A 25,885-nucleotide genomic window follows, 5' to 3' on the forward strand; every position below is an offset into this window, starting at 1 on the left:
AGGGCTGATTGTGTATTATAACAAGCTAAGATAAAGCAGTCGGCCTAACATATTAACTATGAAAAGCATATGTTAAAGTTAACAGTTATTTATGGGTAGATTGTTATTACTCTGTATTCAAGCCTACAAATGGGTATTTTGTTACATGGAATATAACAGATTTCCATAGCAGGCAAGAGTTTTGGTGACGGTCACCCCATCTCATAATCCATGGGTATTGACGATAGGCACTCTGAGAATACTTGTTACACCCTCTTAGAAAAGGCAGTGTTTGCTTTCCCAGTTGTAATGTTGTACACATTTGCAATTTTATAACTGTATATCTGCTGGTTGCTTTGTGAGAAAGCTTAAACTCAATTCAGCAGGCCTGAGTGGCTAAGGTGGCACGCTAATGGTAATAGCTATAGCCCTGATTAGTTCACTAGGAAAAGGCCTGATGTATATACAGTGTAAAACATATGTTAAAGCCAATAGGCCTTTAAGAGTGGATTGTTCTGACACCATTTTAAACCCCAAAAGTCAGCTATTGTGTTCAATGACATTTCACAGATTTGCTTTACAGGTAAGTTTTGAGCAAATTTTTTTTTTAAATTTGACAGTAATAGCAGAGCTAACAATAACTTGTGTACCCCGTCATGTACTGCTTAAGACGTCACATATCATATCACATCACTCATGACATGTTCTATGACATCATTTATGACATCTCAAAGGACATCATTGATGACATCAACAAATGAGTGAAGTAGTTTGTTTTATATTTTACATAGTGGCAGGTATGTATCATCCTACTTCTGAAACTAATTTTGGACAGCTTCTTTCGACCTAATGGGTGGGCTTCTAATGGGTCATAAGTGTGCAGAGCTGTTGAGTTTCATATGGATGGCTGTGTACATGCTAACACTGTGACCACATGATAGATGATGATTTGTGTCTAGTGTGTTGGAAACTAGTAGTTTGATTTTGCTAAAATGTTAATAATGGTGGAAAGATTCTATGTAATAGATACCAAGTATTGTAAGCAGTGTTGAGTATTTTGAGGGAGTTGTCTTAGCATGACACTTTCTACCTAGAAGAGACAACTGTGTACTCCAGACAGGTACCCATGTATATATGCTTGATTAGCCACAGAAGGTAATCTATATGTAACCTTTTCAACAGACTTTGAAGGCTATAGGCAGTATGGTCTTTAGCACCTTCAAGCCTTGGGTGTTTATAGTGAGTAGTCTCTCTTTAGAGAAGTTTTGCATAGAGTGAACACTATTCATAGTAGATTCTTTTTAATGAACAATGGTGTATTTCTCATAGGAGTTTGGCTGTCTACAAACAGTGCGGTACAGGGTAAAGTCTCTGCATAGCGTAAACACAGTTTTAAGTACCTATTTTTCTACTGATGTCAGATTTAGATGTTATATAAAGTAAGATGGATTTGTAGAGCGCTGCTTGTCACTCGTGAGGGCATCCAGGCACTGAGTAGGTGAGCGCTGGGGTGTTATGAGGCTGGGCTTGAATACAGTCAGTCTTGATGGACCCCAAGAAGATTAATTGAATACCTAGATCTTCAGCTTTTTGTGTGATTCAAGAAGTTAGGAGGAGGCCCTAATGTGTTGGGGGAGGTTGTTTCAGGATGTGGTGACAGTAGGTGATTTATCAATGTCCCTTTCTGCTTCTGTTGATACAGGATGTGTGTGCAATTGAGAGTGATGCTGAGCGAAGCAGTCTGGTGGTTTGGTGGAACTGAAGCCAGTTACTGAGGTATGCGGGTCTCATGTTGTGAATGACTTGAAAGCATGTGTGGTAAGTTAGAACTGGCAGCGCTTGTGGCTGGGGAGCCAGTGGAGCTCTCTGAGTTGTGTGATGTGGGTTCAGTGTGGGAGCTCGAGGACATGTCAGGCAGCTGCATTTTGGATGGTTCAAAGTCTGTAAAGGAGGGTTGGGATGCCGTTGTCCAATCTGCTTTGATTACGGCCTGTGTGATGGTATGTCTGGTGTCCATCGGGAGCCATCTGAAGATTTTGCACAATGTGCAGAAGATGTGAAAGCATGAGGAGGTCACAACTCAAACCTGTAACTTCATGGTGAGGTTGGTGTCCAGGATGAGGCCATGGTTGCTAGCATGGTTGTTTGGGGTGGGTGTGGGTCCAGGGTCAGTGAGGTGGGTCACCTTGGGTGGAGTCCCAAGGTGAGCTTTTATTCATGAAGAACACCACTTGTTTTGTCATGGTTAAGCTTGAGGCAGTTTTCTTTCATCCAATTGACCACAATGGTTATGTATTGTTAGAAGTTTGCCTTGGTGGTGACTGTGTCATCTGAGAGGGAAAAATGAGCTGGGTGTTGTTGCCTAGATGATGTTATTTCTGTGAAATATGATGATCTATGCTAGAGGATTCATGCACTTGCTGAAAAGTGTGGGGCTGCATGATGCTCCCTGTGGACCTCAACAGAGGAGGTTCTTGGATTCTGATGTGAATAGTGCGAGCCTGACTAACTTGTTTTGAGTGAAAGCTATCTATTTTTGATGACTGTGTGTGGGAAACTGTGTCAAAAGCAGCAAAGTTGAGGAAAGAATGAGGACAGCAGTCTTTCCATATCTCATGAGAGGTTTGTCAACTGTGAAGGGTATTAGTTACATAACAGGCTTAAGTATTTGGAGGTAGTTGGTTTTCTCAGGACAGCAGTATACAGATTGAAAACCGTTTGAGTAGGGGATACCCATCTTTGTATGACTGATTGTCAACATGACTTCGGCTACACACGAAGTGTATGGTATAGGGTGAATGCTGCACAAAGCAGACGCTTGCTTCACCTAATGGGGTTGTGTACGTGGTTACATTAATGAGTCTTCATGTGATTCTGAGCTATTTTGTATCTATTTACATACCTTTAATGCCATTCTCGTTTATAGAGTAATGTGTACAAAAGAAGCATGGATGTTGTCATCAATTATGTCATCAGTGATTTCATCAATTATGTAATTCGAGATGTCATCAGTGATGCCATAAATGATGTCATAAATAATGTCATGAGTGATGTAATATGCAAGATCATAAGCAGTGCATGGCTATGCCCCAGGTATATTACTAACTGGTAACTATAACTGGTGAATTTCTATGTTTTTTTAGTTCAAAATGTTATGCTGGCATTTAAATCTTCACCTAATAGATCACTTTATCCTTTGTTTTTTTCCGTAAATTTCGAAGTAAATTAAAATATAATAACAATGACTAATTATAACATCATTTTAACAATTTGTTTAGTGAATTTCTAGGATTTTTAAATGTAAAGTAATATTTTATTACCAAATGTAAAACCAACCCCGCCAGGTTAGTTGCAGTGAATGGCCTGCAGTAAGGGTCTGCAGGCAATCTCGCATAGTCATGTAATCCCACACCGTGCACAGCTGAATGCCATGTGAGGTGTGGAGTTGGCATGAGGGCCTGGCCAGTGGCTAGGCCCTGTGTTCAACTCCACACAAGCAGCCAACACCCTGATGGGGTAGGGGTCACACATGCCCCTTAACAAGCTATTATTGTCCCTGAGGACCCCAGTGTCCTTCCTTTTTTTTAAAGGGGAGAGAGTGCGCGCAGCCCCATTTCCCAAGCCACTGTTGACCCCTCTACCCCGATCTAAATGGGACCTGAGTATTCTATAACCCTGGGCCATAGTTTAATTATAGGTGAAGGGCATGCTGCATCTCTTCCCAAGCATTCCCAGGCCTCAGGGACCCCATCCAACCAGCCAAAAGCCTTTACATTGGGGGGAGCACAATGTTCCCTCACCCTCCAAGCTGAAATGAACCCTGAGGACCCCATTCCTGGGGCTATATTTTAACTATAGGGCAGAGGGTGAGTGCCCCACAAGTCTTAAAAGGCCCTGGGTACCCCATCCCCCAGTGCATGGCCCCCTCCCCGAGTCTTAAGAGGTCGAACCATCTCCAGGAGCTAATTACCATAATTAAGGGGAGAGGCACCACACAGCTCCCTTCCCTGATCCTCCCTCAGGGCCAAATGCCATATAAAAAAGGAATGGGGCCACGCGGCCTCACTCCCCAAGCCTTTCTAGACGCCGAGCACCCCATTCTCCCAGGGATGAATTACATTATTTAGGGATGGGTGATGTGTGGCCACCCTCTGAGAGCTTTATTAGGCCACAGGGGCACCTTTCCCTGGGGCCAAAAGCGATAAAAAAAGGGAGGGAAGCCACATGCGCCTCCCTCAAGCTTTCTTAGGCCCCAGGGACCCCATACCCCAGGGAAATTGGCAGCCCCTTTGTCCAGCCTTCTGAGACCCTGGTGACCCCATTTCTGGGGCCACAGGAGAGTGCCTCAGTGCCCATCCGGGGCATCAACATACCCCAAGTTGGGGCCTGCGGGGGAAGCCCATGAAACCCCAACCAGCTCCCTGCATAGTGTGGGAGCTGGCACTACTCACAACAATGTCTGTTTCCCTGTCCACAAGATTGCTGGCAGGGAAACAGAGGTCTGCTCTCACCTAGCGTGTGCTTGTTCAATTCACTTGCCAGCTGGAAGCAGACATGCTTTCCCTGCTCGCGTTGGAAGGGAAGGCATGTTTGCTTCAGTCTGGTGGGAGATTTAAAAATGCACCTGCCAGGTGGGAGTAAACATATTTTTGCCTGCCCCAGCTATTGCAGGCAGGGAAACCACTCCGTCCCAGGGGTGGGATTCCTGGGAAACCAGTAGTCAGCCCTGGGGATGTGGTTCCCGCACCTTTCAAGGCTCATGGAGTGAGGCTGTGTGTTCCCCATATATTTTTAATAAATGGCAGGATGCCATTTTCTTTGTTTTGTTTGCTGCAATCCCTCAGGAGTCCTGCGGGATCATGGCAAAACCCACCAATGTTTTTTTATTTTGGCCCTGGGATTTTTCCCTCTGGGCTCCCCCTTCACATGTCCTTGGGGGAAGGGTATCACTACCGAGCCCACTTAAATTATTTTTACTTCTAAAACTTAGGACAGGGGACAAAGACCCCGAGTCCTGTAATGGCTGCAAGCAACAATTTTCTCATGTTGCTGACAGCCTGACAGTCAATTAGAACCTTTCTCCCACAGGAATCTTGCACCTGCAGGAGTAAATTGGCCCACAGCTCCCTGGGCCAATCAGAAGGCTCACATTTCCATAACTGAGTTTTAGGTACTCTTGTGAGAATATAATGGGGATGATTTTATTATATATGGGGATGGGGCATGTGGACTCCATTACACAGAGCAGATATTATTTTATATGGGGAGTGAGGCGTATAGTTCCCTCCCTGAGCTATTTTTAAGACCCGGGTATGGTATATTTATTTAAGTGGAGGAGGCGTGGGCCCTCATCCCTGAGCCTTCAGAAGGCCCCAGGGACCCCATACCCCAAGGTCAATATGATTTTACATGGGGACTGGTGTGTGCGGACCACCCTCCCTGAGCCTTCAGAAGGAATCAGTGCCCCCCCCCAGGCTGATATTACTTAATATGTGGAGGGGGCATTTGGCCCCCTTCCCAAGCCGTAGAACATCTTCAGAGACTACATCTCTTGGGGTGGTATGATTTTATTTTGCGGTGTGAGGCGTGTGGCACACTCCCAAAGCCGTGGAACACCCTGGGCCACACCATCCCCCCGGGCCACAACAACAAATGCTGTGGGTGTGCTGGTCCCTACCCGGGACACCCACAAGAAATACAGAACCTCTTCCTCTGCCTACACCCATCCCGGGTGCACTGGGAGCCAGTTACGTTTATCTGTTCCCACCTAATGGGAGCAGCAAACTTGTATTTCCTGCTCGCAAGAGCACAGGCAGAGAACTGAAGTTTTCCATGCTCATGATCTTGCAGGCAGGAAACATCATTGCCCCTGGGATGGGGCCCTGGAGCCACTGGATGGATAGAGTACAGAGTCTCCCTGACCACGTCCCATTCACTCAAAACTTATTCAAACCCCGGGATGGGGCCCCTGGGCCTTTCAGAGCATCAGGGAGGGGCTCCATGCCTCCTTCTGCAAAGAAAACTTCTGCACTGGGGGATAGGGTTCCTGGGGCCTTCAGAAGCCTTGGGGAGAGGGGACCCCTCAGCAAATAAAAATGATTGGGCCTATGGTATGGGGGTCCCCAGTACCCATTTGTGGCACTGCAAGGGAAGGTGCATACCCACCTCCCCAAAACATAAATGTTGGCCCTAAGGGATTCGATCCCCGGGGCACTTACGTGGTTAGGGGAGGGTGGCCGCATGCCCCAATTCCTATTAAAAAATATCACCTGTAGGGCATGGAGGTGCCCGGGGTCTTCAAAAGGCTAGGGAAGCGGACTGCACATCATCCCTCCATATTAAAAAAAAGTGATCAGCCCAGAGGAATGGGGTTCCCGAGGCTCAGGGAAAGGAGTTGCATGCCACCCTCACCAAAGAAAACAAATAAATAAATTAAAAAAAGTGAATGTGAAATGAGCGGAGTAGTTGCTCATTTCATATTCACTGCTCCTTTTGGGATGCGCCCCAAAATGTCCTGCAAGGCTTTTTTTTAAAATACTTTTTCATGCTGGTGGTGCCCCTAGAAGGGGTACCACCTACCTTTTTTGATAAATGGTGTAGTGGTGGTGGGCTGCAGGAAGTAAGCTTCCTGGATCATTGCATCCATGACCCCAGGACAGCTTATTAGATTTTTTAAAGCACTTCAAGCTGGAACTGAATGCTTTTTAGCAATAGTGCAGGAACTCTTGCAGTTGGTCCTATGGCTGCACTTTGTGGATTGAAAAATGTTTAAAATATACTCAGATACCTGTTAATGTTTTTGTAAATGCTTTATTGAAAATATTTTATGACAATCACTTTTACCCCTTCCATAAAGCCTGTAGGCCCGCTTTTTATATTTTGGTGTTCTGACCCTTTAACAAGTTCACTAGGTCTGCCATACTTAAAACAACATTCTTTATATTGTTACATCAAATAGTAAGCCCGTTGCATAGCACACATTGCAGTGATTTTGTTTGTTTAACTAGTCAGTTTTAGTTACTTGTAGTGCTCACTTTGTAGAAAAATAAGAGCAAGGGCATTTGTCAGGAGGCCACTGCAGCTTGCACCACCCATTGCCCCTGCCAGCACTGCCAATGACAGTAGCAACACAACAACTCACCATCACGCTCCTCCAAGGTGACTATTAGGGCTATTTCAGAATCACAAACCTAAAAGGGTTGCTTGGGAGACAGGTATTAGTCATTTTTAAGGTATATTGAATTAACAAACAACTATTGTTGTGCTTGTCTCTAAATTACATAAACGGCACCACCATGTGGCAGACTATTATAAGTGCCGGTATTTACAATTAAGTGCAGGTGGTAAGCACCGGAAACCATAGCACAAATTAAGCACTAGTTAATTGAGATAACTATAATTGATGAATTTCAGTGGTTTTGTTCGTTTAAAACAGTAGGTTTTGCTTGAAATTTTCACCTAAAAATAAATTCCCTATAACCTTTGTTTTTTCAGCTTCTAGGGTTTTGTTTTAATGTAAAGAAACTATTATTACAATTTCTAACTATAAGGCCACATTAAACTTTGTTTTTTCAGTCAGTGAATATATCTACATATATGTGTGTGCATGTATGTACATACATATATACACACACTTATAGAAACATAGAGGGTAATATCTGACTGCCATTTACACTCTGCTTCCATTCATGACAGCGTACTGCATAGGGTAATGTTTCAGTCCATAGCAGTCATTGGGTCTCTTGCCCTTTGAATGACAGCAAATTTGATCATATATGCATATCCACCTGAAAGTGAGTGGACTTCAGTGTCAGGGTTGGTTGGCCAGTCCTTAAGTTGTCACTTTCCTCATTTTACGGTTTCCATTTTCATTTCTTTGCTTCTCTTTTTTTTTATTTTTATTTTATTAGGAGGACACTACAGCTACAGGCAGTGCTAATGGGCCACTTGCTTTCAGTTCATTTCATCTGCAGTGCGCCGCATGCAGCATGACCACTTCCTCTAAACAAAGCAGCTTTTTATGGAATGCTGTTGTCTATTGTGGATCATTGCTTTACCATTCTAAGATGATCAACATGTTGGTTCCAATGTGATGGGCATGTTGGAACTTTAACCCCTTCCCTGCCAGGGCTTTTCCCCCTCAGGTGCCAGGCCTTTTTTGGCTGTTTGGGGCAGTTCGCGCTTAGACCCTCATAACTTCTTGTCCAAATCACCTACCCAAGCCAAATTTGTGTCCTTATTTCCCAACATCTTAGGGATTCTAGAGGTTCCCAGACTTTGTGGGTACCCCTGAAGGAGACCAAGAAATTAGCCAAAATACAGCGAAAATTTCATTTTTTTAAAAATAAATGGGAAAAAAGGGCTGCAGAAGGCGGCTTGTGGTTTTTCCCCTGAAAATGGCATCAACAAAGGGTTTGCAATGCTAAAATCACCATCTTCCCAGCTTTCAGGAACAGGCAGACTTGAATCAGAAAACCCAATTTATTAACACAATTTTGGCATTTTACTGGGACATATCCCATTTTTATATTTTTTTGTGCTTTCAGCCTCCTTCCAGTTAGTGACAGAAATCGGTATGAAAGTTTCTGGAAAGTAGACAGAATTCTGAATTCAGCAAGGGGTAACTTGTGTAGATCCTACAAGGGTTTCCTACAGAAAATAACAGCTGAAATAAAAAAATATTGAAATTGAGGTGAAAAAACTGCAATTTTTCTCCACGTTTTACTCTGTAATGTTTTCCTGCGATGTCACATTTTTTGAAGCAATATACCATTACGTCTGCTGGACTCTTCTGGTTGCGGGGATATATAGGGCTTGTAGGTTCATTAAGAACCCTATGCATCCAGAGCCAATAAATGAGCTGAACCTTGAAATGGGTTTTCATTCTATACCGGGTATACAGCAATTAATTTGCTAAAATACAAAGAGTGAAAAATAGGTATCAAGAAAACCTTTGTATTTCCAAAATGGGCACAAGATAAGGTGTTGAGCAGCAGTGGTTATTTGCACATCTCTGAGTTCCAGGGTGCCCATACTAGCATGTGAATTACAGGGCATTTCTCAAATAGACGTCTTTTTTACACACTGTCTTACATTCGGAAGGAAGAAATGTAGAGAAAGACAAGGACAATAACACTTGTTTTGCTATTCTGTGTTCCCCCAAGTCTCCCGATAAAAATGGTACCTCACTTGCGTGGGTAGGCCTAATGCTTGCGACAGGAAACGCAACATGGACACATCACATTTTTACATTGAAATCTGACGTGTTTTTTGCAAAGTGCCTAGCTGTAGATTTTGACCTCTACCTCAGCCGCCACCTAGGGAGACCTACCAAACCTGTGCATTTTTTAAAACTAGACATGGAAGGGAATCCAAGATGGGGTGACTTGTGGGGCTTTCACCAGGTTCTGTTACCCAGAAACCTTTGCAAACCTCAAAATTTGTCCAAAAAACACTTTTTCCTCACATTTCGGTGACAGAAAGTTCTGGAATCTGAGAGGAGTCACAAATTTCCTTCTAAACAGCATTCCCCCAATTCTTCTGATAAAAATGTTACCTCACTTCTGTGGGAAGGCCTAGCACTCGCGACAGGAAATGCCCCAAAACACAACCCGGGCATTCTCCCGATAGAAATGGTACCTCACTTGTGTGGGTAGGTCTAGAGCTTGCAACAGGAAATGCCCCAAAACACAACCTGGACACATCACATTTTCCCAAAGAAAGCAGACCTGTTTTTTTGCAAAGTGCCTAGATGTGGATTTTGGCCTCTAGCTCAGCCGGCACCTAGGGAAAACCTACCAAACCTGCACATTTTTTAAAACTAGACACCTAGAGGAATCGAAGATGGGGTGACTTGTGTGGCTCTCACCAGGTTCTGTTAACCAGAATCCTTTCCAAACTTCAAAATATGGCCAAAAAACACTTTTTACTCTCATTTTGGTGACAGAAAGTTCTGGAATCTGAGAGGAGCCACAAATTTCCTCCACCCAGCGTTCCCCCAGGTCTCACGATAAGAATGTTACCTTACTTGCTGGGTAGGCCTAGCGCACGCGACAGGAAATGCCCCAAAACACAACCTGGACACATCACATTTTCCCAAAGAAAACAGAGCTGTTTTTTTGCAAAGTGCTTAGCTGTGGATTTTGGACTCTAGCTCAGCCGGCACGTAGGGAATCCTACCAAACCTGCACATTTTTTAAAACTAGACACGTATGGGAATCCAAGATGGGGTGACTTGTGGGGCTCTCACCAGGTTTTGTTACCCAGAATCCTTTGCAAACCACAAAATGTGGCCAAAAAACACTTTTTCCTCACATTTTCGTGAAGGAAAGTTCTGGAATCTAAGAAGAGCCACAAATTTCCTTTCACCCAGTGTTCCCCCAAGTCTCCCGATAAGAATGGTACCTCACTTGTGCGGGTAGGCCTAGCACCATGACAGGAAATGCCCCAAAACACAAAGAGGACACATCAAATTTTCCCAAAGAAAACAGAGCTGTTTTTTGCAAAGTGCCTAGCTGTGGATTTTGGCCTCTAGCTCAGCAGGCACCTAGGGAAACCTACCAAACCTGCGCATTTTTGAAAACTAGAGACCTAGGGGAATCCAAGATGGGGTGACATGTGGGGCTCTCACCAAGTTCTGTTACCCAGAATCCTTTGCAAACCTCAAAACGTGGCCAAAAAAACCAATTTTTCCTCACATTTTGGTGAAGGAAAGTTCTGGAATCTGAGAAGAGCCACAAATTTCTTTCTACCCAGCGTTCCCACAAGTCTCCCAATAAAAATAGTACCTCACTTGTGTGGGTTGGCCTAGTGCCCGCAACAGGAAATGCCCCAAAATACAACGTGGACACATCACATTTTCCCAAAGAAAACAGAGCTGTTTTTTGCAAAGTGACTGGCTGTGGATTTTGGCCTCTAGCTCAGCCAGAACCTAGGGAAACCTGCCAAACCTGCGTAAGTTTGAAAACTAGACACCCGTGGGAATCCAAGATGGGGTGACTTGTGGGGCTCTTACCAGGTTCTGTTACCCAGAATCCTTTGCACTTGTGTGGGTAGGCCTAGTGCCCGCGAAAGGAAATGCCCCAAAACACTATCTGGACACCTCAAAATAATCAAATACAAAACTACCTAATTTTGTGGGAGGTGGGGCACCTGGGTTTTTGGTCCTGGACTCAGCTGCCATCTAGGGAAACCTACCAAACCCAGACACTTCTGAAAACTAGACACCCAAGGCAGACCAGGGAGGTGTGACTTGCGTGGATCCCCCAATGTTTTCTTACCCAGAATCCTCAGCAAACCTCAAATTTAGCTAAAAAAAAATCACATTTTACCCATATTTCAGTGGGGATCACAGAACTGGGACAAATTTCATATCACCCAACGTTCCCCTCAGTATCCCGGTAAAAATGATACCTCACTTGTGTAGGTGGGCCAAGTGCCTGTCACAGGGAAGAGCCAAAAACGTGTCGAAATTGAGGGGGAACCAAAGCGGGTCCAAAAGGGCAGTTCGAAAAAAAAAATGTTTAGGCTGACAAGTGCAGCATGATTTTAATTGGTATAGATGAGAAAATGCTGGGTGGTAAGAATTTTGTGGATTCATGCAGATTTCGGAAGGCTCCATCACAAAAATGTGGGGGAAATGTGTGATTTCCAGCTAAGTTGGAGGTTTGTAGGGCATTGTGGGTAAGAAAATGGTCCGAGGTGCATGTGAAGCACACCACCCTGGAATCACCCAGATGTTTAGTTTTCAGATGTGTCTAGGTCTTGTGGACTTTTTCTACATGGCAGCGTCCCAAAGTCCAAAAAGTGCAGCCCTCACCATTCCAAGTGGGACGATTTTGAGAGTTAGCCAAGCTCTCATGGCCCAAATGTAAAACCAAAACCCAAAATAATCAAATGTATTCTTGCTTGCCATGGGATAAGATTTTTTAGAGTGTGGGGGAGAGCTGAAAGACTGCTACCACCTTCTGTTGGGGTGGGGGCATAACCGGTTGGTAGCCACCACCACACTATTTTTTTTATTTATTCCCTGGCATCTAGTAGACTTTCTGCCCCACTCAGGGTGTGGATCGGCAGGTAATTGACCCATCTGCCCACTGGTGGGCAGAACAACTTTGGCCCCGTTTATTTGGGGTGGGGGTATGGCCATACCACCATCCTCTTATTTTGAAAAAAAATCTTTCCTGGTCTCTGATGGGCTTTCTGCCCCCCTTGGGGGCAGATGTGCCTTCCAAAAATAGGCCGATCTGTGTGAAATTGGTGCAAAAAAAAATCCCCGGTGCCTAGTGGTTTCTGTCCCCTTTGGGGGCGATCAGCCTAATAAAAATAGGTCGATCTGCCCCCAATGGGGGCATAAATGGCATAAAATAAATGTGACCCCCAGGGGAACGACCCTTGCCTAAGGGGTTGCACCCCTTGCGTGAAATTTACGAGAAAAAAATAAATCCCTGGTGCCTAGTGGTTTCTGCCCCCCTTGGGGGCGATCGGCCTGATAAAAATAGGCCAATCTGCCCCCAATGGGAGCATAAATGGCCTAAATACAATTTGCCCCCAAGGGGAGCGCCCCTTGCCTAAGGGGTCGCCCCCATATATAAAAAACAAAAGTAAACATAAACAAAAATATATCCCTGGTGTCTAGGGGTTTCTGCCCCCCTTGGGGGCAGATCGGCCTAAGTACAATAGGCCGATCTGCCCGCAAGGGGGTCAGAAAAGGCCTAAAAATATTTTGCCCCAAAAATATTTTGCGCCCCTGGGGAGCGGCCCTTGCCAGAGGGGCCGCGCCCCATATGCGCACGTATATAAAAAAAAAATCCCTGGTGTCTAGTGGTTTCTGCCCCCCTTGGGGGCAGATTGGCCTAACAAAAATGGAAATTGTAATTAGGCAAATTGCAAGCAACGCTGCCCCTCGGATAATGATCCCTTCTGCCACCAGCCTTTCCCTGGCAGGTTCTCCCGTCAGGAAAAGGCTGGCGGAAGGGGTACTCCAGAGCCCCACTGGGATCCCCTGCACTGCCCATGCACCTGGCATGGGCAGTGCAGGGGCCCCTGTGCAGTGCCCCATCGCGCAGGTCACTGCCCGATTTACAAGCAGTGATCCGAGCGACAGGTGCAGTTGCACCCACCGCACAGCGGCATTGGAGCTGCTGGCAATGTTCCGTCCATGCATTCTGCTGGGCCGGCGGGCGGAAACAGTGTTTCCGCCGGCCAGCCCAGCAGAATGTTCATTATGTGGCCGGCAGGGTCTCAGGGGGGCTGGCGGTCAGTGAAATAAACAGTAAACACTGCCGTGTTCATAATGACCCCCTCAGTCTATTGCTGCATGCTTCTTGCCAACTTGCTGGGCAGCTTCATTAACATACAACGCCCTGCCAATCATGAGGTATGGTGGCATATTGTGTGTGTGTTTGTGGGGAGGGGGGGCTCAAGTATGTCAGATATACTTCCTTAGGCCAACATTCTCCTGGGGAAGGCCAGGTAGCAGTCAGAATATTAACTTTGTAAACCAAAGGGTGCCATTGTATCACAGCGTGTTTGAAAAGGGTAGCTTCTTGCCTGCCCCTTCTAGTGCGAGCAGGGAAACTACTCTGTCCATGGGGTGGGTTTCCCGGGACAGAGCATTCAGCCCTGGGAGATAGGGTCCCCAGGGCCTTTTAAGGCTCCAGGAGGGAGGCTTTCTGGAGACTATCAAACTTAAAACAAAAAAAAGAGAAAATAAATTAACTCTGCATGAAAAATAAAATGAAGAAAATAGCGGTGCACATGCAAAGATAAGATAGAGACTTAAAAAATATAGAATACAAGGGGATTCATAACTAGTGTTGAACAGGAGAAACCAAGGTACAGTGCGTGAGCAGCGATCCCTGCAAAATATGGATTCTCAGATTTCTCCACATCAACAAACTCACAATTAATAAAGGGACAGAGAACCACCGATGTTTTCCAATGTGCATCACCAGTGCAAAAATATTCTAAGATTTGTTTATTTGAGAATGAACAAGTCCTGTATGTAATTTTTATTAAGTAAGTGCATAAATCCCTGTTTTCCTTATGCCAACACCGACTTGGTTCAAGGAGCTATGCCTTGGAAGAACAGCAATACCTGATGTGTGCTAGATGAATGCTCTGCACCAGCATCGTTGACCATACTATCACTGGATGGACATATCCTGGTGCTGGTATTTATCTTGCAAGCCTTTTGTACGTGAGTGCATAACTTGAGTGACTGGATAGAGGACAGTCTCCAGGGAAATCTACATTCTTGTGAAAAAGGTGGTGAAATTGGGATCTTCAAAAAAAATAAAAGCTCTTCAATTGTTCCAATTTTCAGGCAGACGCCCTAGCTTCTTGTCATAAATATATATACCAGTTAAACTAAAACTACATGACTTTGTCCATAGACAAAACCCATGTGCATTTTCTCAGCTTTAAAGCTTGCCAAGCTCATTCTGCAGGTTGGCATGCCTCTGATCTAGTTGTCCAGCAATCAATTGGCTATCATGTCATCGCAAAATGGCTGTCTCTTCTAACCACACCTTCTGCATTAACAGGCTGACTTGTCTACAGGGGGAAAACTATAGCCCTGTACACCCTTCAAGGGCACTGACCTGTCACGTTAGCTCCGGATTTTCCCTACACACCAGTACACTGATAATATTCAACCCTTGGAGATAATCTGCAGGGAGTTCTGCACAATGACAGGCCAAGGGGGTGAATTTTCTAATGGTCAGGGGAACCCGATCCTTTCCATGGGAAGTGGAGAAAGAACCTTGCTCCGGAGATTTACTACCTATCTACTAAGAGATGGATTGGAGACACTCCGGAGCACACAGGCCCCCACATGCTACTCTCTAACTGGAGGCATACTGGGAACCTCTGTTGGGTGAAGACTATGGTACGTAAGTGGCCAATTGACCACCAATGACATCCTTTCTCCATAGGAATTTTGAGTAGACTTCACTTCAAAGGGAGGTCTGGAACAGGCTATTAGCCCACAGTTGCATATCATATACCTAATAACCATGCACCATCCCCAACTAGGCATAGAGGGTCAAGCCTCTTACCTGTCCAAGTTGAGTCTCTGTGCCAGCATGCGCCAGTCTGCGCAGTGGGAGCCAGGGTCATCCAGGCTGGTGATTATCTTCTGACGAATGAGGAAGGGGATCTTGAAGGCGCTTGGACCCACCAGGGCAGCAGATGCCTCCTCACACTCACCGAGCAGAAGGTCCATAGGATGGCTGTCCTGGAAAGAAAGGCAAAAGGCTTAGGATGTGGAAGAGACTGAGAGACAACACTGGGCTGGAGGGGGCTGCAAAATGGAGCCAACTGATGCTGTGATGAGTGATAAAAATAGAAAGGGCTGGAGACTTGACCCTGGGGCAAGACCCTCTGGAACAACGAATAAGAAGAGATATATTTGAATATGGGGCGATGGAGGGAAACTGCAGTAAAGAAAATGAAGGGAAATTGAAAAATAGATGTTAGAAAGTAGACTACAATATTTGGGAAAGGGACAGGGGGTGGAGGAAGGCGCAAAATTGAGACAAAAGTACTACATCTCTACAATGGGCAATTTATAATGAAAATGAAAAATACAAGTTAGCTTCCTTAACAAATAAATGCATCAATTTAACCATCCAATTCTATATAAGGGCAGCCCTTAAAACAGAAGTAAGGCCTTTTTTTTCTAGAATTTTAAGACGGGTGGCATTGATTACCATTAAACTTGTATAACAGCAGGCAACAGTGCTATGAATTTAGCTAATGTACTACGGGTGGTGTGGAAAGGCAAGGCCTGTGCCAGATGCTGTTGCTTGTAAATCGCTACGTTTTGAATGGAGGAAAAAACTAAGCCCAATACTTTTAAGGAATAAGATTATACTCGTAAAGTCACTCTGAGTTTTTATTTGAACTCACTACAGCGAATGTTTGTTACTGACTGTTAAAATATTTTAATTAATTTTTATACCTGTTAACATATATCATGTCGCTTTTTTTGTCTTTCTGTGGAAATGCGTCTTGTGCCTGAAACAACCCTGAAATTGCACAAAACATGCAAGAGATAAAAGGAGACTGCAGCATGGAGAAGAAGATAGCGTGAGATGGGCTCCTGAATCATGACTCCAGGATGTAGTTGGACACTAATATCATGGACAAAGTAATCAGAGACACAATATCGAAAGGTAAGTACGTATAGATTTTCTATATGTAACTCCATCATATATATTAATATATATATATTCAAGGACGAGGAGTTAAGAACACTAAGGGGCATATTTATAATAATGCCCTAGCGCAACCTTGCGCCACATTAACATCATTATTTTTTACGTTAATGTGGCCCAACTAGGCCGAAATCCCCACGCTGTATCTACAGGGTGGCACAATGCATGCATTGCACCACCCTGTAACCCTTTGCACTACATTATGCCTGCGCCAGGCATAATGTATGCAAAGGGGGCATTCCTCCGTTAGGGGAACCGGAAAAATGGAGTAAGGAAATCTATGAGATTTCCTTGCGCCATTTTTATGGCACTTTTAACGCGTGCTCAAGAGCAGACGTTAAAAGTGGGCTTCCATTCTTTAGAATGGGGCCCTATGTATTCTGCAGGAGTAGCACCAATAGTTTGGTGCTACTCTTGCAGAGTACATCAATAGCGTCGTGAGAAATTACGCTATTGCCCCCTACCCTGCGCCATGATGTGCCTTATTTTAAATGCGGTGCGCACATGGTGGTGGTAGCGGGGTGCTAAGGGATGCAGGAAAAGTGGCACTGCACTCGGTGCAGCGCCACTTTCCATAAATCTGCCCCTAAGTCAATACTTCTGTCTGTGCGCTTACCTTTCAATATTTTTGTACTAGATATTCAAGACTACAATCCAGTCACAATCAATCAATCAACCAATCAGTTTTTATAAAGCGCAACTACTCACCTGTGAGAGTCTCAAGGCGCTGAATATAGAGGACGAGAGGGAGAGAGACTACAGAGTAGAGGAGAGAAGAGAGTGAGACTGAAGAATGGATAGAGGGGAAGAAACTGCAGAATCGAGGAAAAGATGGAGCAAGACTGCAGCCTGGGGGAGGAGAAGGCAGACATTGCCGCAAAGAGGTGAGGGAGAGCGTATGTTTGAGAAAGAGCGGGATTAAGACCCTACACTGAGTGTACGACCCTCTGCAGCTGGACATGTCAAATCTCACATAGACTGGACCATATCTAGGGCTGGCTTTTGGCTGGGCAAGCTGGGCCACTGCCCAGGGTGCCCGTCTTCAGAGAGGCGTAAGGAGCTGTCTGTTTTAAGGTGATGAGGAAAGTAGCGTCGCTGTCACCTGGCTCCAATGACTCACAATAAAGTATTTTCACTAATTTCTAGGGTCGAGCCTGCGAATGCATGCACTGGCACATTTGTCTAGTACGCAAGACAACGTTGTGTTCAGTAGAGGGCTTGGAGTCTGCCTGTCGCTCACCATTTGTTGGTTTGCGTGGCACTCTTCTTTGCAGCCTCATAGTTCGTCAAAGCACTCCTTTCATCATTTCCATGTCTCTGTGTGAAGCAAAGATCAAGCACTAATTGATTCAACTTAATTAGTGCCCGCCCGCTGCTGCTGACGTCATCGAGGTACTATTTGTTCTTTTTAGCTTCCAGTGCCCTGCAAACAGGAGGCTTATGACAGGCAAAAACGTGCCAGTCAGGACAAACAAAATTGGAAAGTTTTATTTTGTAAAGCTTTCTTTAATTTTGGCATGTCGTCTTTTCTCAGTTTTAGTGCATGCTTTCTTTTGTTTTTACTCGCAGGCGCTGTTGTCAAAAGATGACAATTATCTTGTTCTAAATATGCGAGACCTATTGCTTTGCAAATGCTTGTTTAACATGCTGCAAGTGCTGCTTTCTGAACACCCCATTAGCCTGCTCTCCCTCTCCCGCTACACACTATTAACTGAACCTCCAACAAACAACTTAGCACCAGGGTGAGTATCTAATCTGTGTGTGTTTCACATGAGTTGGGGAGGTGAAGATAATTTTGTTCAGAGGCCATACTTAATTTGATGTAATCAGGCAGGGACTAGGGTGACCAACCGTCTGTAAATTTCATGGACCGTCTGTAATTTGTGTCTCGTGTCTGTTGTCCATGAAGATTCCTTTCATTGACACCCTTTGTCCGTAATTGTGGGCATTGCGGGGAGCTGCTCTGTCTCCCTGCAAAAAGCACCATAGTTGTTTAATATTCACTACAGGACCGGCCTGCTTTCCTGCTGTGAACTCAGTAGCCTGCAGCAGCCCCTCCCCGTCCTGGCACAGATAGCTATCAGCCCATTATCATTCTCTTTGGCCAATTATGACATACAGAATGATAATGGTCCTCGCTGTGCAGTTATAGCATTTGCTGGGCCCATATCGCCCCAGCCTAGGAGCAAAGGAGCATGAGGGGACCCAGCCCAACCACTGACGGTGCTATGTTTTCTGGATTACAGAGATTACAGAGCAAATTTGCACTATTTCCATATTACGCAAATTACAATAGTTTCTAACAATCAACATAAAATGGCATCTTTACGATGATCTGTCAATGCATTTAAGATTTTTGTTCTTCACAGGTAGTTAGTTTTCAATGTTATTGTCGCTGGAAAAATTGTAATACAGTAAACGCTGGAGCAAAATTCCACAGACACCAATACAATTTGTAAAATTAAGCCCTCACCTTCTACCTATTTTGATTACATATGTTTATATTGTGTCTCCAAGGAATCTGGCATCATTTCTCAGAATAAAACAATTGTTGGACAAATGTCCTACCTGGGACTAGAACCCAGGACTCCATCTACAGTCGTGAGGTACAGTTAGGGGGTGAAAATCTAAATGAGCAAAAACAGTCTACTTCTGTGAAAAGATTAAAAAATACTTGTTTTGCCTGTCATGATATGCACGAGATTGACTATAGAATAGGACAGCAGAATGGGACTCAAAAATCAACAACAGTAGAAGAGGCATCCTGAAGGGCCAGATCGTTAAATGGCATCAGGGCTAGTTCATTTAGCACTAGAACTTGGGAATTTTGCACCAATTCTAAAATGCCATGTGCACTAATGGCCTAGTACAAAATGTCGTCTTTACCTGGGTACGTCTGTGCAAATGTTTTTTTTTAAATATTAAACTTTGAAAATGTTTGCCTGGGTGCAAAATTACTCTGAACTAGTGTACAATTGTCTGTCAATATTGAAGTTCATGAAATTTTGCCCTGAGCGTACCAATCTTGTAATTTTTTTTCGCAGAATGGATTGAACCAACAAAGAAAAAAAAAAACACTTAGTAAGAATTAGGAAAGGAATATGTTTCATTGTCACCCGCATAAAGTGAGTTAGTTCTATCTGTGGACTTAGAACACGTATGTTTTCACCATAGGCATTTTTACCTGACAATTTTAATTTCAACAGTTATAGGGTTTTTGTTTTTAAACATTACTTGCAAAGTGTCATTAATGAAGTTTATGCTAACATAGTTACTTTCTCCATTGCAGACATCAGCAGTTTGCCAACATAACATTTTATTGCGCGATGTTGGAATGCACATTGTCATCCATATGCAATTCAATGTGGTGCCTCTGCTGGTAATGTAGACAAAACGACCGTAAATCATGTTTCCTCATATCAAGTGATAGGTGGGAAAAAGTCATAAACCAGAAGAAACATTGTTGCTAGAAAAGGAATAAAAAGAGGGTATTCTTCTAAGTGTATGATACCCATTAACTTTGTAAAGCAAAACACCCCAGATTTACATTAGCATGGGTACATGTGTGCAAAGCACACAGCTGCAAAAGCTTTGGGAAACTGCAAAGCTGCACCACTCAGCACATGGGGAGCAAATGGTAGCGCTCGTTAACGTTTGCAAACAAAAGAATATTTTGCACATTAAGTCAAGTTAAAAGGTAAATGTAATTGTAAGAAAGGATCCTCTTTTTGCAGTGGGTTTCCATGGTAAATTGCACACAAAATACACCTGTGGTGGAAAGTTAAATTGCATATGTGGACTCCAGCACCACTGACATGACAAGCATATATGGCCTCATACACAGGTAATGTTTTCTGACTGGACAGCAGATCAAAAGCATTGGAGTGTCACATGGAAGAGCCTATAGAGAAACTCCAACTTTTATATATCACAGAGTCATCCCAAAACCGTGCTTGTTAAGTGCAAAGGACTAACAGTTGGTCACTGTTTATGTAAAGCTAAAACTTCTATTAACGTGTCTAGTTAGGAATTTGTATCTTGGCATGGGAAAATTAGGAGTGGTAAATCAAAGTTATTTTCCTTGGGCCCTCATGAGGAGGTGCATGGTACTGGTGGGATGCAGACTCCAGTATCATATGATAAAACTCCACCAGTACTATGCAATAATGACCAGCGCTACTAGAATTATGCAGCAGGGGAGAAGAATTACGCAGCACAATTGACTACATTATGTGGCAAAAAAGATACATTCTGCAGCAACTTTTGTGATATTACTTCCTTATTTTGTCACTTTTCTGCAGGTTAACACAGTCCAGCAAAGATTTTACCTCACCAGTACAAGTTCAGCAAACAAATTCACAATAAGGAACAGTAAAGGAACCCGTTAACGTTTTCAAAGGGCCTTTCATTGTGTGGCAACACGTGTCACTGTGAATTTAGTAACATTTGATTGAAAGCTACAAGCAATTTTTTTCTGTAAAATTCTGCAGATTATGCAACAGGTGATGGATTATGTAGCAAAATTGTCAAATCCATAATTATGCAGAAAATGGGACAGCCACAAAATGTCATAATTTCCCGTAGCCCTGATTATGAGTTAAACCTTATGGAAGGGGGAATAACTGTGTGGTTCTGGTTTTACCAGGTGTAAAACTGTGTGTAATTCCTTGTGGCTAGAGTTTAATACTCACATTTAACCCCTGCTCCAAGCAGGTTAAGAGGGGAAGGGGGAAAAGTACCCTGGCAAGGGCAATGATATAGGTTCCCCTTTGCTGAAAATAAAACTCTGCAAGGTTGAGGACCGAGGCTCAGCTGCTGGAAGATGCGTCATGCAGCTGAAGTAATACACCAGTACTGAGATGAGGTGAGACTGTGCAGCGAGGTCCTTCATCGTCATTGAGGATCCCAAAAATGAGGGCTTACAATGTGAAGTCTGGCGCTAAGGGTGTGTTGTACAGCCAGGATAATGTGTTAGTTCTGACAAGCTGCAAGGCCGCAATGTGGAGTCTGGATCGTTGTCAAGGCCGCTGTTGATGCGAGGGTCTGTGTTGAGGATGCCTTGCGAAGCAGTGTTTCTGATGGGGTAACAGGTTGTGAGGTGATGCAGATCTTTGTGGTGGTACCTATCCACACAGGAGGGGAGATGCGTTGGTTCTGCTTGGGGTTGTAATATGCAGCCGAGGAGATGCTTTGGTTCTGCTGGATCCACAGGGGCCGACAGAGCACCTTAGGCCCACTTCTTAGGGTCCTGGACTGGACTAGCACCACTTGGCAGGGTAGACTCAGAGATGGCAGAGTCTAGGTGCAGACTCAAGATGATTGGAGCCTTCTGTCTCTGAGGTTCTAGTCAGGAAACCCAGCCAACTAGCCCTTAGAGCCACTTTCGGGTCCTGGGTTCAACAGATGCAAGTCCAGTCCTTTTCACCCAGGTAAGAAGGCAGAAGGTCAACAGTTCTTCAGAGCAGCGGCCCAGCAGAGTGGCAGTGTGTGAAGTAACAGAGCAGTCCTTCTTCCTGGCAGAATATCCACAGGTCTAGAAGTGTACTGAAGAGCTGGTGTCTAAGATTCAATATTTACACCTTGTACCCTTCCTCTGGAAGGTGGGAGAAACGTCTAGCAATTACTTGTGAAGTCCTCAGGCACCCTATCGTCCCTGCCCTGGCTCTAGACTAACCACATGTGGTCTGCAGCCCTTTCTGTGGAGGCAGGACAAAGCCTAATCAAGTGTAAGTAGGGCTGGGCCCAGCTCCACCCTCCCATTCTGCTAGTGATGGCCCCATTAGTGGGGGGGGCAAAATACTCTGTCACTTACATCAGTGGTCACATTTAGCTTGGTCTGCTGTACTACTTTGTATCTTAATATAAACTCATTTTGACTTGTACTTAGATTGGTTGTCTGTTTACTTATTAATATGCTATTGCACGACCCACTATGTGTCCGTAAGACTTACCTTTTGTCCTGAATTGTTGTCCTGAATTTTGACCATCTGTCCTGAACTTTTGTCCTGAATTTTGACCCTTTGTCCTGAATTTTTACACTTACTGTTGCTCCAATTTAGTCACAGGCAGTAGCGATGCCAAATGTCATCCCCCCCAGGGCGCTATTCTTGCAAAGGCCGTCTCTGACGATATCTATCCCCCACACTGGGTAAAAGCCCCATTCCACTTTTCGATATGGCAAACCCCACATTGAGTATACTCCTCCCTCTGTAGCTTTTTTTATGGTCAAATCACTGGGTGTGCACGGATCTGGCACTGTTAAGTTGAAGCCCACACTGCATGCATCCCAATCCAGAGTTTGATATGTTGAAACCAGTACGGGGAGTAAACCAACTCGAGCATTGATATGGCGAAGCCTGTTTTGGGTATGTGACCTCCTCGGCAGCTTCAGAAGTGAAAGCCCCCACTGGAAGTGTCCTTTCCACCTCCACTACGCCTTGCCCTGTCCCTTCTGTTGGTTTTTACGGGGTCCCCTTTGGCGCACTGCAGAACGCACAGATAGACAGACACCTGTCAAACTTCAAACTGATTTTCTTTCCTCCCTGGGAAATCGTTGGCAGAGTCGCCAAACAAAAGCGAGCGACGGATGGGGCGCGGGGAGGAAGAAAAGAAATAAATTGAAAGGTATGTCGCTATTGATTTTCTTGGAGAGGCGAGTCCTGTCATCCTTCACTGCGAGATTCTCCTCCGGGGAGCCGGCCTGAAATCTATTAATATAGATCAATAGTGTCTGAGAGAAAGCAGAGAGCATCACTCACACACAAACATGTGCCCTCGACACATCCATCCTGCTCAACGAGAGCGCGAGACGGAGCCGCACATCCCTAAACGCGGGAACCTCCCTCCAGCGCGCGCTCACGGACCTGCACGCGGTGGCACCCTAGAGGGCCACATCACTGACCCACTGGCAAAGGGCTGTGGCGCGGGCTGCCTCAACTCTCTCACTAGAGGGCTCTCTATTTCAGCACTAGAGGGCAGTGCAGAGCCAACAACGGTTTGTACTCAGTGCTGAACTTGTATAGAAATATAAGTGCAGGGGTCCAAAAATGTTTTTCTTAGAAGCCGACCGACACTGCTACAGAATGCTGTGGTCGAGATATACCAAAACTGCTGGTCTTGATTCCACCTCATGCAACTTTCATCTACCACTTTACAATTCCTTTCCCTTTATCTCACTCTTGCACGGTCTATTCGATCCCTGCTTTCTCCTCTCGTCGCTGTTATGTTTCTTTTCTAACATTTTTCTCTATTTCTGTCTTTCTCATTCTTCCGGTCAAAGTCTGATGCTAAAAAAATAAGTTGCTTCTATTGAAAAAAAAGGATACAGGAGTCCCACGCCTGCATAAATACAGTATCTATGTACAATTCCGTCCCTCCCCCCTGTCAGTACGGGTGGTTTGAGGTGATGCAGTTACAACACTCTCCCGGCCCTATACTGCTCTCAGCAAGTCCACTAATTCCTTGGTGTAGAGCTGTAAGTTGGGCTGCAAGGCTGTTATGGCTCCTGGTGAACTTTCTGGAGGTGACCACCCACTGAGCCATCCCATAAGTTATTTTTAAACACAGCGCCCCCAGAGGTCAATGCCAGGTGCGGCTGCACCGGTTGCACCGCCCTTCCATCGTTCCTGGCTTGACTTGACTGTAACATTAGCCAGCTGAGTGTGTTGAAAAACATCTGTTTGGACTGGCCACAGAATCTCCTACATATAGAGAGTCTAATCTAGGAGGCAGTATTCATCCTTCTTTAGAGACACCAATGGGAAGCAAGGCCAACTGAAGTTCAAGCTACCCTGGCCTCTATTGCCACTTGTAGGGTTGTAGGTATGACAGCTACGTATTGAAAAATTAAAATGAAAAGAGGTACAAACTGAGGCATTGGGCCCAATGCATTAGTTTATAGAGGCCTGCGTCATTTTATACATGCACCAGGTATAACCTATGCAGGGTAGGCGGTCCAATGTAAAAAGCCATGCAGAACTGACGCAGCGAAATTTACAACTTTTCACTGCGTCTCTCTACAACTTGACTGCATCAAAATCCTTACGCCTCCTCAAACCAAGTGTAAGGATTGATGCAGTGCTTCTAAAATGGGACTCACCTCTGTGTTATAATGCATTGCTGGAGTTGCGTCAGTTTTACAATGCAACTCCAGCAATGCGTCACTTTTGCGCCAACATATGCGTCCAAATTTCTGACACATCTGTGGAAATATACACCATGGAGCTCTGTATTGTAAATACAGTGCATCCATGGGGTTGTTAGGGCATTTGCATCAGGTGCAAGAAATCTGACGCATCAACGCTGATGTGTCAGATTCTTGTAAATATACCCCTTGGATTGACTCCTAAATACAATGAAATGGGGCCTACCCCACGAAGACCACTCTCTCCACTGGCAGGTGATGGTGGAATGTGGCTAAGCTGGCTAGGGAGCACAGAAAGACACACCCTCAAGCTGATGTCCGGCAGACCTAAGGATACTCATAAAATGCATACAGACATTCTGGGTGTAAACATTTGAGATATGTAATTTTCAATCACATCCCTTCCTCTTCTGCAGATATTTGCCATGCTATACACACGTGTGGCTCTCAGGAGAGTAGCCATCATCCATAATGAGTGTTTCTTCACTGAAGAGCTCAGTTATTGGTTTTAGCCCTGCTGATGGATGCAGTGCACACTCTCATTGCTCTAGTTACCACTGCTTATTTACTTGTGGCTTTGCATGGGAAATGGGCGGTAGTCCATGGGGATGGGTGGTGTTGTCTGGGGTAATACACAGAGTAAGATAGCTTGGTAAGCCTGAGATATTCAATCACAGACAATAGGGCTTAAAATCACAGTTTTATCATACAGCAAAGATATTCAAAAGGTAAGTTAGAACTATTTGCAGTGTATTTAACTTCAGGTGCTAGGAGGTTGATATGTTCTCACTTAGTGCAGAGAAATGGCAGGCATCCAATTATAGTTAAAGAAGGGATGCCTGTCCAAAGCTTTGTAATTAATTATTCAATTCAGAAGTTAGTCATATCACTAAAACACACTCGGTCCTTTCATGTGCATTGGAGGTGGAGCACAAGAATATGGAAGAAGATGTATTTCAACTAGTATTGTACCCTTGAATATCGAGAACAATAACAATGTGGTATGCTAAAATCACAGACAATATAACAAAAGGCACATGCACAGAGGGAAGAACAGATTTACTATTCTTAACTTCACTTCTATGTACCTTGATGATATATATAGTTATCTCAAGTAACTATAACTTGCGCCCTAAGGAAACTATAACTTGCGCCCCTGTAATGCACAGTGATATTATCAATGATCTCAAAGATGTTGTGAGTGATGTAATATGTAGGGTAATTGGCAGTGCATGGAGAGGGCACGAGTTATAGTTACTTGAAATAACTCTAACTATAGCTAGTGGATTTCAGTGATTTTTTAGAGCTACAAACTGAACATTTCACCTAACTACAACGTGAATTTAACCTTTTTATTCAAGAAATTTCTAGTTTTTTTTTTTTAACGTAAAGTAATATTAAATTAGCATACGTTAATCCAATCTCCTGATGCACACTGCCGGCGGGGGTTGACCCCAATCATCCCCATGATGTTCAGTCATGCATGGCGGAGGGTTGGCCACAGGGCACGGCCTACGGCCTTGCCCTACACCCAATATCATGC

General features: G+C 44.5%; 1 protein-coding gene across 3 annotated transcripts in view; it reads right to left on the minus strand.

The window, feature by feature from the left end:
• UNC5A (unc-5 netrin receptor A) overlaps nt 1-25,885 on the minus strand; it is a 902,953-nt gene that overhangs the window by 27,963 nt on the left and 849,105 nt on the right. For all 3 annotated transcript variants that reach the window (XM_069244554.1, XM_069244553.1, XM_069244555.1), the window contains one exon: nt 15,039-15,217. In XM_069244554.1, the coding sequence (XP_069100655.1) occupies nt 15,039-15,217 (179 nt within the window). The remainder of the gene's footprint in view (nt 1-15,038; nt 15,218-25,885) is intronic.

The sequence above is a fragment of the Pleurodeles waltl genome, chromosome 7 (assembly GCF_031143425.1).
Source record: "Pleurodeles waltl isolate 20211129_DDA chromosome 7, aPleWal1.hap1.20221129, whole genome shotgun sequence".
Taxonomy (NCBI): Eukaryota; Metazoa; Chordata; class Amphibia; order Caudata; family Salamandridae; genus Pleurodeles; species Pleurodeles waltl.